Source organism: Nanorana parkeri, unplaced genomic scaffold, assembly GCF_000935625.1.
Source record: "Nanorana parkeri isolate BGI_ZX_2015 unplaced genomic scaffold, ASM93562v1 scaffold249, whole genome shotgun sequence".
In the NCBI taxonomy this organism is placed as follows: domain Eukaryota; kingdom Metazoa; phylum Chordata; class Amphibia; order Anura; family Dicroglossidae; genus Nanorana; species Nanorana parkeri.
Window position 1 is genome coordinate 900428 of NW_017306517.1, and position 13055 is coordinate 913482.

The 13055-nt window shown below is 38.8% G+C and overlaps 1 protein-coding gene across 2 annotated transcripts in view; it reads right to left on the reverse strand.

Moving 5' to 3' along the window:
* RBFOX1 (RNA binding protein, fox-1 homolog 1) overlaps nt 1-13055 on the reverse strand; it is a 248948-nt gene that overhangs the window by 32561 nt on the left and 203332 nt on the right. For both annotated transcript variants that reach the window (XM_018556718.1, XM_018556720.1), the window contains exon 9: nt 522-574. In XM_018556718.1, coding sequence (XP_018412220.1) covers nt 522-574 — 53 coding nt within the window. The remainder of the gene's footprint in view (nt 1-521; nt 575-13055) is intronic.

The following is a 13055-nucleotide window of genomic DNA, read 5'->3' on the forward strand; positions in this document are numbered from 1 at the left end:
TATATATATATAATCAGGACAACAGACCTGCAGTCAAATTATGCACAAGTGATGGGAGAAACATGCAATTCTCAATATCACTTATGTGATATAATATACATGTTTGTCCACACAAAGAAAATGGATGGAAATGTAGTTGAGAATACACAAAAGAGAGAACAACATGGACTTTACTCGCTAAAGGATAGCTATTTTTCTACTATAATATTTGGTTGTCATGGATTTAGGAATATGACAATCAGTTACTCCTCTTCACATATTCCTATATTAAAAGGAAGTTTTTTTTTCTTCTTCAATTTTAGCTCAATGCATCAAGTAAAACTGAAGGTGCACATAAAGCAGCATAGTCTGTGAGATTGTCTAAGATTTGTGATAAAGCCCATAGGCTTCTCATTCCATCTGTGAATCCAAGACTGATAATTTGATTCTGACTGAGCATTCTAAAGTGATTAACTGCAGTATGTGTACAGAAGGATATTGAGACCTGGATGGATGCATTAAGAAGTATCGATGGTTGTTACCTGAAGAGGAGTTACATGAAATTTCATCTGCTGCAACGAAGACGAATTGATTTCTGTAAAAGAAGATAAAATTCACAATTCTGCTTGCTGACTAGAAAATGCTGTAGCTGCCAGTTGAGTTGATATGTATAGATGGGACATTGGGAAGAAATTTAATTTTAAATAATGTGGAAGGAACACATGGTGACATATTTTAGTTCTACAGAATATTTAAGTATTGTCAGTAAGAATGGTTACAGGGTATTAAGGAACTGAAAATGAATTACAGATAATTCTATCAAAAAGTGCTTTAAGGCCGTAAGAAATGTATTTTTTATAAGAGTAACTCAAAGCCTCTGCTTCTGCTTGAGATTTTTAAAATGGTATTTATAAAAGGTTTTGTATGATATGGCTGATGTAAACAGCATGTTCTATAGTCCAAGTATATATTATATAGGTGTTAAACAATATACTTCAACTGAATATTTATGTTACATATTTAAATATTTTTAAATTTTGACTATGTTGTTTTACACTTCCATTTTTATATATGAGTATATCAATATTATTAATATGGTAAACATTGATCACAAAGATGCCCAAAATTTGTCACCAAGTCCCATAATTCTGGCAATAATTAATAAAAATTAATAGCATATTCTATAACATGGGAACCATAAATATTAAATATGGAAGCCCATTTTGAGTCCTGTCCCACAAGCAGGACAGCTTTGGATTAACATAATGAAATCTATATTAAAGTGTCAGTTGCCCCAAAATATGTATTTTAGATTCTTCTGTATACAGGCAAGTTGAATCACCTACTGTATTCTAATATATTTTGAGGAATCTGACATCAAGATCTTTTTACCTGAGCAAATAGATCCACCAACCTGCAGTTGCTACTACAAGGTGAAAGATCAAGTTCTCTGTTGGGTGAATATTTTAAGGCCCTCTCAAATCTCTGACTTTAAGGTGTACAAATGACCCTAAAGTGTGTACAGTACATTTGTGTACATTACATTGTAATGGCACAGTTCTTATATATGTATTTTTTATATATTTGTTTAATATTGCTTGCTGAATTTTTGTTGCAGTTTCCAGCAAACACATATTTTACAGGAATAAATGGTACTGCACATTGAACATATATACTGTGCATGTGTTTAAATGCATTGAACTGTACACAAAATGCACTAACCCTTAAAAAATGCATAAATAAAATTAAGGTAAAATGAATTTAAAAGCACATCAGAAAAGCACAACACTGCATGAAAACACACATAAAAAGCAGATAAAAAATGCATGCAGTTTTAATTGGAATATACACTGTTTTCTTATTTTTTTACATTAACATGTAATATAGATCAGCTGGATAGAAATAATCTGATCAATATATGGTTGCATTTTAAAATATTCTGTTTATATAATTTGCTGTTATATATGTACAGCCATATGTGCTTATTGCACACTAAGACTTCTGCTTCTTGCTTAGTAGTGCTACACAGTGGTTGTCCTTCACTGGTCCTTGTAATGACCTGTGTATATTGGTTGATTTAGTAAAGGATTAGAAAATGCTCACTTATCAAACTATAAGGGTTTTTTCACAAAAAAAGCCAAAGGATCCAGCCGTAGCTTCGGTTGATCCTTCGGCTTGCTTCGGCCACATGAACCCTTTGGTTCAGTCATACCGAAGAGCTGCTGTATGGGCTATTCACAATAGCCCGTAAAGAAGCTGAAGGCAGCTGAGTGGCATATGCTTTGGCTCGGCTGAGCCCTAGTGACACCCAAAGTGAGGTGAAATGACAACAGCTGGGCATAGCCAGCTATAATGCTTACAGAGATAGGCAGAGCCCGCTGTCAATCAGCCAGCGGGGTGTATCTCGACGGTATTGTCGGTATCTGTCCCGAGTGTGGGGCTCTCAGCATATAGCGGGCAATAGCCCACTATACAGTATACTGAGTTTTGGGTCACGGGAGGACATTAGTGTATGTCACCTCATGACCTTAAAGAGAAATATGGGATAAAAAGGTAACCCTATAGTTCTCTTTTAACTGTTTTAAAATGCAGTTTAGTTAATAGAAAAAATGTATGAGAGGTTCCAGTATGACAGTCTAGAGTCACAATATTGATATTTTTAATTTTTTTATCAAATAATCCACTCAGAGGTAACCTTGAAAATGTTACTCAAATCCTGTTTGCCTGCAAACAAATTGACCAATAACACTGGACAACAAATCTTTTCAACAGTTTTGCTTCCTGAAAAACATTGGTGTTGAATTAACCCTTAGGAAATATCTCGCCAAAAATTAAAATAATATTTCAAGGGATGCCAAAAATTGTACTTGTATCTTAGTATAGACTTCTGGGAAAATCAGTCAGCCAATTACAGAAGCAGGAAGTGACATTTCTAGTGGTTTTCCATCTACCAAGTGTATGCAGAACGCCCCCAGGTTGCCATACTGCATTGAATTTTTGTGGCAGATTTAGAACATTACAGCAGTATCACATAATACAATAGAAAATGTGTATACTTAGAATGTTACAAGGAAATACAAAAATAAAATATTGCAAAAAAATTGGAAGTGACAGGTTAAATTACACTTTAATTTCATGATTAGCAGCCCAAAATCTATAAGCTACACCCAGAAGTGTATAAGGAGATCAGCCGCACTCCACAAAAACTGACTGATTAAAAGCCTTTATTGAAGGTAATAAATGAGTAAGCCTTTTTCTATTAGTACGCCGGTTATATACGTAAGAGGCTGAACGAGTTTGGGTGTCAATATTTTACAGTGTGTATCTGTTACCTTCAATAAAGACATTTTGAGTTTTTGTGGAGTGCGGCTGCTCTCCTTATACACTTGTGTCCTTTGGGACGATGGTGCACCAGTTTATCCTGCTCCCATGAAGCGAACAGGTAATGGAGTGTTGGAATTTGAGCAATGCTTCTGTTTGGAATGTGCATGAGGAACACCTAGAAGTGTTCAAGAAGCAAAATCTTTGTTGTCCAGTGTAATATTGTATGCATTTATGCAACTAAATTTATTTTTGCATGTGCTAATTTGGAACAATCCTAAAACATTTGTCATTCTGTCCTCTTTCTCCCTGCCCTTTTTATAGAATATTTACTATAGCTATTACCAGACTAAATGGAATGATTACAAGTGTTGTTGAGTTGACACCACATTACCTAATTAAATGCTTCAATCAAAAATAAAAATAAACTGAACTTTACATTTAAATTGCCTAAAAAGGGAGCCAAGGTGTGCACCTTTAAATGTGCTAATGCACACAAGTGTTACTGTGGCCTAAATGTATGTATAATTGTCACAAATGTAAGTACCTGAATTTGACTTGGTATCAGCCCATTGTTACTTCTTGTTTAATAGAAGAAAGGGAGGCCTGGCACTACCAACTAGTCAGGTTATCTGCATGTACAAATGCTGATAAGGAACATACTGACTGGATAAGAGAGCAAAGTAAGAAGAAGGATTAGATCCTCACTACTACTGCTTATTCCCTGTTCAGTTACAGGCTAGGGAAAGGGAGGTGTCCAAGCTATACAAAAACTTAATTTGAGAAAAATCAAGCCAGCAGACTGGCTCTGCTGTCTGGTAAGGCTGTTTAAATCTCATGAGCTGGATGGGGAAAAATGCAAATCCTTTGGAAGGTAAGTATGTACAGCCTCCAAGTAAAAAGGTGAACCTATAAAGTGGTACTTCAGGATTTTTTAAAATTATTTGCTAAACTCCACCCCACCTATACATCAAAAGTGCCAATGCTCACATATCCCCTACACTTTTGCACTGGAGTGAGGAGGATCAGGTCCTTTTCAGGGTAGAACAACACATTCTTCCAATTTCCTGTGAGCCCAACCTGTCATTTATACACCCCCTATGGGTCATGTCATCACACAGGCGGGGATCATAGTACTCCAGGACTGAGCGGTGCTCACACATCATTATCTGAGTGCCACTGAGTCCCGAAAGAATACCTACTCCCCACTGCCAATGGCGTATGAAGTGGTAGTCCTCGTGATGTCATCAGACCAGCAAAAAGACTGCAGAAAAAAAGGTATGTATAAAGGTTTGTAAACAAATATTTCAGAGAGGGAGGCTTGGGATAGGTAGGTGGTGGGAAAATAAAGTTGCAGTTTCACCTAAAATACTTTAAGGATATGAAAAGGGTTCAGGAAAAACAGTATTTTCAGCATAAAGTTGAGATCAAGAACCGGGAGGCATGACCTTACACTAGAGAGAAAGTTCATAACTAACTTTAGAAATGATTTTATTGAAAGAGTAGTGGACATATGACTATTCTTAAAAAGGTTAAATAAGCACACAAAAAAACAAATAAATGAACAAAACCCTAATGAGGAAGGGCAAAGCAACAATGGACCCCTCTTATTTCCATCACTTTTCAACATTTTGTGTCTACCTGTTTGCCTGAAATATAGCATCACACACAATTTTACTAGCTTGCAACCTCTTTGTGTAACTTTCCTCCTTTATATGGTCACTTTTATTAGGATTTGTGCCATCATTTTATTTGTAGTGAATGTATTCTGCCAGGGATTTTTTTTTTAAATTCATTTGCTTAGCACTATACCTTTCTATTTAATAATTTTAGTAGTATTTTGATATTTTTCTGTTAGTACAGTTTCAGAACATTTCCTGATAAGGGAGCCTACATCTGTATAAGTATGTTTACATATTAGTTTTTTATCTTTTTAATTAAAATTTCTATCCAATCACACCCTTTTGACTGGTTTACAGTGTGCAAAAAAAGGCATTCAGCAACACATAAACTGCCTGAAAAGGAAATCAAAGCAAGCTAATTAGTATTTCTTCAGCCATTCTATAATAACATGGCATGCTCATTTGCAATCACACACATGCAAACATATAAATAATCATTCTGCCAACTCTTACATTAAATTTAATTTGTTGAGTTCGTTCATTTGTTTGATGGACATATGTCTTTATTCAACCTCAAATACTATGAATACATAGTGCTAATAAACAATCCATGGTACTCGCCTCTGGTTTGCAACCTCAAATACTATGAATACATAGTGCTAATAAACAATCCATGGTACTCGCCTCTGGTTTGCACCCAAGTCAAAAGGTGTTCCCTAATGACTTTGAGTTATTATTTAGTTCACCAGAGTTCAAGGTTCCAGAATACCACAACTCATCTAAAATGTAATTATAACATCAGAATTGTAAAATCAGTTACCCAAATAGCAGAGCTTAATGTAGAAACTATAGGGCTACAGCTCATTACAAATCTTCTATAAAATAACATATCGTCTATAAAATACATAACAAGATGCAACTAAAATTAATGATTACCCACAATCAGACTAACAATATGGTCTGGATATAACATTCAAGAGAATCTGTAAAAACATAAAAACACAGGAGCGCCCCATTTATTATATCCCCAAAATCCACAAGAAAACTTTTAAACCTCCAGGAAGACCCATAATAGCCCAAATAGATTGTGTAACATACAATGTTGCACACTATATAGATCACTTTCTTCAACCCCTAGTCTGGGATCTATCCTCGTATGTGCGGGATTAGAGCCATATGTTGGAAATCCTTATGAATTATGAGTTGAAAGAGACTCGTATCTGGGCCTCCCTGGATGTCTCCTTGTTATATACATCAATTGAGCATCAATGCGGACTACTGGCTTTACAACATTATTTGTCCAATTTAGGATCTACCAATTCACGGCAATTGTCATCTTGGAAGTGATGGAGTTTATAGATACACATAATTATTTTTTTATTTATGGACAATTATTACATATAAGTTAAGGGCACTGCCATGGGGGCCAAGTTTGCCCCTAGTTATGCCAACTTATTTATGAGTTTTTGGGAATCCAGACATCTGGTCCAATAACCCATTTGGGACAAACCTGGTCCTCTATGCCAGGTACCTTGACGATGTGATAATCATATGGGAGGGTAACAAAGAAAGGACACAGAAGTTTGTGGATTATTGCAATCAGAATCCCTATTGCATTGAGTTCACACATGTTATAGATGAAAACTCCTTAGTCTTTTTAGATTTGAAGTTAGGACACAATGGGATTGGGAAGATTACTTCCAAGACACACTTTAAATCCACTGCTGGAAACTCCTATGTGCATGCCTCCAGTGACCATCATCTCAAATGGATTAAGAACATCCCTGAGGGACAATGTGGGAGACTTAGGAGGAGATATTCCAGCTTGGAAGACTACCATTCTCAAGGTCGCATACTTAAACAAAAATTCCTAGAAGAGGGATTATAGAGCTCTTAAAGTCTGTTTGTCAGCAAGCCAGAACCAGAGCTGGATCCAGGATTCTTACACCGCGGTGCTCAGAGTTGTATTAGGTGCAGCATCTCTGCATGAACGTGCACGCGTATGTGCAGACGGCCACGCACTGATGAGTGTTTGGCACCCTCTGGGCTATAAATGCTGTGACTAACAAACCTCCTTTGCTGTAAGATTTGTCAGCTTCCCTGTGAGTTCCTTCGTCCTGTTCCTGAGTATCTATTCTGTTATTGACCCGGCTTGGCTTGACCCTTCTGCTTCTCTCCAGTCCTTCGACCCTCGGCTTGTTCCTGACGTTGTTCCTGCTTCATCCCCTGGTATTGTGTTGCCCGCATGTTGATGACCTTGGCCTATCCTGACGATTCTACTTGATCCATTACCTGCCTGGACCTGCATCCATCTCTGCATCTCCTGCTCTGCAGATCTGTCTTCGACTGGCACTCCTGCCCCTCTGTGCCCCGGTGCTCCTGTGCCCAATCCAGGTGCCCCAGGACCAGAGTTGTGAGAGAGTCCGCCTTCGACACTTCAGACTCCCCTAAGGTACGTGAAAATGTTTTTGGGAGCAGAAGCGGAATATAAGTAATACATTTGATAATCTTTCTGTACGGTCTGAAAGTGTTCAGGATTGAGACCATTTCAGTAATTAAGGATCCTGGGATTAGGCATAGAAAGCTGTGCAAAAGAGAAATGTTTTGGATCTATAGACTTAACATTCTAGTAACTAATGGCCTTGAAATAGCTGCAATTGTCTAACATAGTGGAACTTTTCACCCTGTATGTTAATCATCCAGAAAATTATAGGCACTAAACCTATTTGAGCATTCTTCCTGTTAATTTAACAATTTCAGGTCCCTGTAGCTCATATGTCTTCAAAGGTAAAGACCCTAGGTTGTAAGGTTTGCAAGTATGATACATTCTAGACATGTGCACTGCCAAAAAATTCATTTAGTTTTGTTTTAAATTCGGATTTGTGTTATTTAGTTTTTCGGGATTCGGGTGTGAAAGTCAATTCGGATTCGGAATTCGGATTCAGACGAAATTCGTTAGCGGTAGTTCGTTCGCACGTTCGTTTCGTTTTCGTTTCTTATTCGTTTCGTTCATTCATTCCGATTCGGAACGAAACGAATCGCACATGTCTAATACATTCCATATCACCACATCTGGAGTACGTGGTCCAGTTTTGGTCGCCGGTACTGAAAAGGGATGTCCTTGAACTGGAGAGAGTACAGCGGAGGCAACAAAACTAATTAGGGGAACGTGGACCTATATGGGTTGAACTTGATGGATGTATGTCTTTTTTCAACCCCAAATACTATGTAACTATGTAACATGTCATGCTTTCCTGTTTTCTTTCTCTCTGGACCATACCCTATGGGGAGATAATAAATGGTCGGGACCATTTTATTGGCTTTGCCCTCTAGAATATATTGCAAATAGGGAGACAATTACAGGCATAGTAAAGTTTATAAACGCAGGAATGGCATCAATCTCGATATGAGTTGTGCCAATTTCTGAAAGAAAATCCCTAGTAGTTCTTATACCCAGACAGTTAAAATGTAATCAACTCTATTTATCCACTTCTGTGTTGTTCTATATAATGAAGTGTAATTTTTTAAATAATCTACATTTAATAATATACACATGGTGTGTAACATTTCAAGATTAGCAATTCACATGTGGCTAATCTTTTCTCCATTTATAATTAAGTTCTCGTGACCGAAACTGAACACACTGAAAACATTTTATCAGTCATCAATGCTTTATGGGCTTAGAGTTAGATATTAATTCAATTGCTATTGGTTATAAACAATTAATTACCACCTGAATCTGACTATATATTGTTGTAACACTTTTTATTGTTTTACCATTGTACACATGTATATAAGCATACGAGTATACACTATATTGCCAAAAGTATTGGGACGACTACCTTTACACGCACATGAACTTTAATGGTATCCCAGTATTAGTCCATAGAGTTCAATATTGAGTTGGCCAACCCTTTGCAGCTTTAACAGCTTCAACTCTTCTGGGAAGGCTGTTAACAAGAATTAGGAGTGTGTCAATGGGAATTTTTGACCATTCTTCCAGAAGCACATTTGTGAGGTCAGGTACTGATGTTGGACGAGAAGGCCTGGTTTTGCAGTCTCCGCTCTAATTCATCCCAAAGGTGTTCTATCGGGTTGAGGTCAGGACTCTGTGCAGGTCAGTACAGTTCCTCCACCCCAAACTCACTCATATAGTGCTTTAGGGACCTTGCTTTGTGCACTGGTGCACAGTCATATTGGAACAGGAAGGGGCCATCCCCAAACTGTTCCCACAAAGTTGGTAGCATGACATTGTCCAAAATGTCTTGGTATGCTGGTGCCTTAAGAGTTCTCTTCAATGGAACTAAGGGGCCAAGCCCATCCCCTGAAAAATAACCGCACACCATAATCCCCCTCCACCAAACTTTACACTTGGCACAATGCAGTAAGGCAAGTACCGTTCTCCTGGCAACCGCCAAACCCAGACAAGTCCATCGGATTGCCAGACAGAGAAGCATGATTCATCACTCCAGAGAATATGCCCCTACTTCTCTAGAGTTCAGTGGCGGCGTGCTTTACACCACTGCATCCGACGCTTTGCATTGCACTTGTGATGTAAGGCTTGGATGCAATAATATATATACATACATACATATACACATACATACATACATACATACATACATACATCTTACATGAAATATTGGTAGGTTTTTTGAGTCCCATTAGACATTACTATGGCACATTAGTATCCCTGTGTCAGTGTATTTTAATTTTTACTTATATTTAAAAACATTTCTACATTTAAATATTTTATCTATGATGTGATGCAATAATTTTGTGATGATTGAGGGGAATTATAATAATAGCATGGTGTGGCTCTCTTTCAAGCTTAATCCTGCTCACTCACAGGGCAAGCTATGGCTCTGAGGAAGGGGGCATGCCCCGGTAACGCATCAGCCTAAGCACACAGCGGCCGGTGCCAACTGGAAGGTGACCAGTGGCTGTTTTTGATTCCTTGCCAGCGAGAAGAGGCTCTTGCGATTTAAGATTGTGTTGTTCCTGCAGCCCATTACAATCCATACGTTTATGACAGTGCTTTTGTGAGTACATCTACTTATGTCATTTTAATAAATGTACTACACATGAAAGGGTGCGCTCTATGTTTTTATGTTTTTACATCTGCTGAGGGATTCCCTGGCCTTTTGAGGAGCTACCACTGAAAATTTGGAGAGACTGCCACTGCTGGAAGATTTCTGAGATCTCTACTAGCGCTGAGGTAAAGACATTTGGTTTATTCAAGAGAATCTGTTTTTATCTCATAACTGCTTAAAAGTGCACATTTACTACAAAACACTAATTTAGGCATACCTAAAAATGTGGGCAAATTTCTGATGTGTGCTTTGTCCAAACCAGACTACTGGTAAAGTGGTCCAAACCAGTGTATCTACAGCACTGGCAGAGTGCAGACCCCCTTTATTCACACAAGAAGCACTCTTTTAACTGTTGACCTGCACCTGTAGAGATAGCACATGTTAGCACACATTCGTCATCCAAAATTTGGTGAGGTTGTAAATCTTGGCCAGCAGACCATCTTTAAAAAGCAAAGTCCCATAAACCTGGTTGATAATACAGTATCTATGCCCCAGTAAATGTATTAAGGGACAGTTGTAATTCCATTGGAATTGGGTGCGCAAGGTATCCCACCCCTTAAGAGTGAGAGGAGAGGTTAGCTGAGCAAGGTTTCTGTACTTTTTTGGAATCCAGAGCATAATATCTAACTTTGTGTTGCTCAGATTCTCCTCAAGAGTGACCCAAGCGCTTAGTTTAGCAGGGTAATACTCAGTCACATTGCATGAGAGAGAGAGATACAGCCGTGAAATATTTTCGGAAGTCTAGCAATCCCAAAACTCCATTTGATTTCAATCAGGTCAGAACCCTATTGGACACAATTATTTGTCTAGCATGCCAACTAAATTTGGAAACACTAGATTTTAAAGAGCGGATATACTTCCTAGGGACAAGGAGAGGAAGCATTTGGAAGATAAATAGGATTCTAGCCAAGATGTTCATTTTGACCACATTTATTTTACCGAGCCAAGAAATTGTTAGGGAACTCCAGTTGTTTAGATCATGATAAATCCCCTGTAAAAGAGGAAGGTAATTAGTGCTTAAAAGACCAGATGTTTGCGGGATAAGGCAAATGCCCAGTTTTTCAGGTATTTCAGTTTATGTGTCTGCCAGCTAAAGTGGTCGGAGGAGAGCAACCACGTACGTGATTGGGGATATTAAGGTCAAGTATCTCAGACTTAGGAAGATTTATTATACCTACCTGTCTACCATGAATATCTGGATTTTGCCTGATGATAGCTAAAAAGGGCTCTAAGAAGATGGTGAAAAGAAGTAAGGATAGTGTGCAATTGTGGTGTATGTCATTTTACAGTTGAAATGGTTGAGGGAGGGAACTAGACATGTGCAATTTGTTTCGTTCCGAATCGAAATTGGAACGACATTTCAGAAATGCAGAGATTCGGATGTCTCTAAATTACAGATAAAACGAATGCAAACAAACACAAAATTTGTTAGCGCTAGTCTGTTCGAATTGTCATTTTGTTTCGTTCGTTGCATATGAAGAGTATTATGACACCTCTGCTCGCAGACCCGAATGGCATTTGGGAGCTCCTGAATGCTATGTGATATTTGACAGCTGAGAATGTCAAATGGGCGGAGCGAGTCGAAATGTCATGGCTCACTTCGCCCATCTGTTTACTTTCGGGCAGAATATGTCATTTTGCCACGAGTTTTCGTAGGGTTCAGACGGTCGTCGAGCAGTGGGACCTTTTTTATTTTGGCTGGTCGACATGCATCGTGATTGACGCTGGATTACATCGATGGAGCCATTTTTAATATTTTTGATTAAAGGAATAGTCAAAAATTGACTCTGTTTTTTTTTTTTTCAATTAAAGGATTTTTTTCTAAAAGTGTGGTTTGTTTATTGACTTTGAATTTAACCCTTTAGTGAATGAGTATGGGTACAAGTACCCCTTACTCATTCACAAGGGGGGGCAGCATCTGGGTGCCCCCTTAATTAAAGGGGTACCCAGATGCAAATAAGCCCCCTTGCCTGCAAACCCCCACATCCACCGGGTCAGGGTTGTGGGGAAGAGGCCCTGGTCCCCATCGACATTGGGACACCCTCCCAATGCTAAGGGCACGTGGCCTGGTGAGGAACAGGGAGGGGGGCGCTCGATCTCCCCCTTTCCTGCCCGGCCTGTTCTCAGGAATGTTAGGGGGCACCCCATGTTTTTTCCCATTTTTGGGGGCTGGGGTTCCCCCTTAAAATTCCTACCAGACCTAAAGGTCCTGGTAGGGATTTTGGGGGGAACCCTACACACTTTTTTTGTTTTAACTAGGGGGGTCCCTCCTAACATGGGTCCTAAAGGGTCTGATATGAATTGGGGGCGGACCTCATGCTTTTTTTTCCCTGTTCAGTCTTTTTTTTATTTCTTTATTTAAATTTTTTTATTTCTTTCCTCAAATATCACTTTGCTGCAACGAACGAACGAAATGAAAACGAAGCCACAAGTCGTACAGACTACCGTTAACGAATTTCACCCGAATCAGAATCCCAAAACGAATTGACTTTCGGAACCGAATCCCGAAAAACAAAATAACGCAAAATCCGAATCAATACGAAACAAAATAAAGTTTTTGCCGGTGTGCATGTCTAGAGGGAACCATTGAACCTGATTTGAGCTAGGAGGGCACGCTACACAACTTGTATTCTGGTAACCATGCACAGCCCAAATCCCAAATGGCTGAGAGTGTTTAATAGATCATTCCAATCAACCCTATCAAATGCTTTTTCAGCAATGGTAGAGAACAATAAGGTAATTTGAGAGCACTGTTGTACTAAGTGCATGAGCAAAATCATTTGGAGGACATCCTTCTACACCTCCCTTCCTGGAAGAAAACCAGACTCATCAGGATCAATGAGGGAGAGCTACAAGGGCTGGAGTCTAAGAGCAAGGCCCATAGCATCAGGGGTCGATTGATTAGCAGATCTACCTTTAATAGGGGATAATATTTGCACATTTTTCAATTATCGGTATCGTTTATAAATTGACCAATATTACCAATAAGTGCAGACAGTGATGGGGAGCCTCCGCGTCCACCATGGCCCGTCCCTCCCCC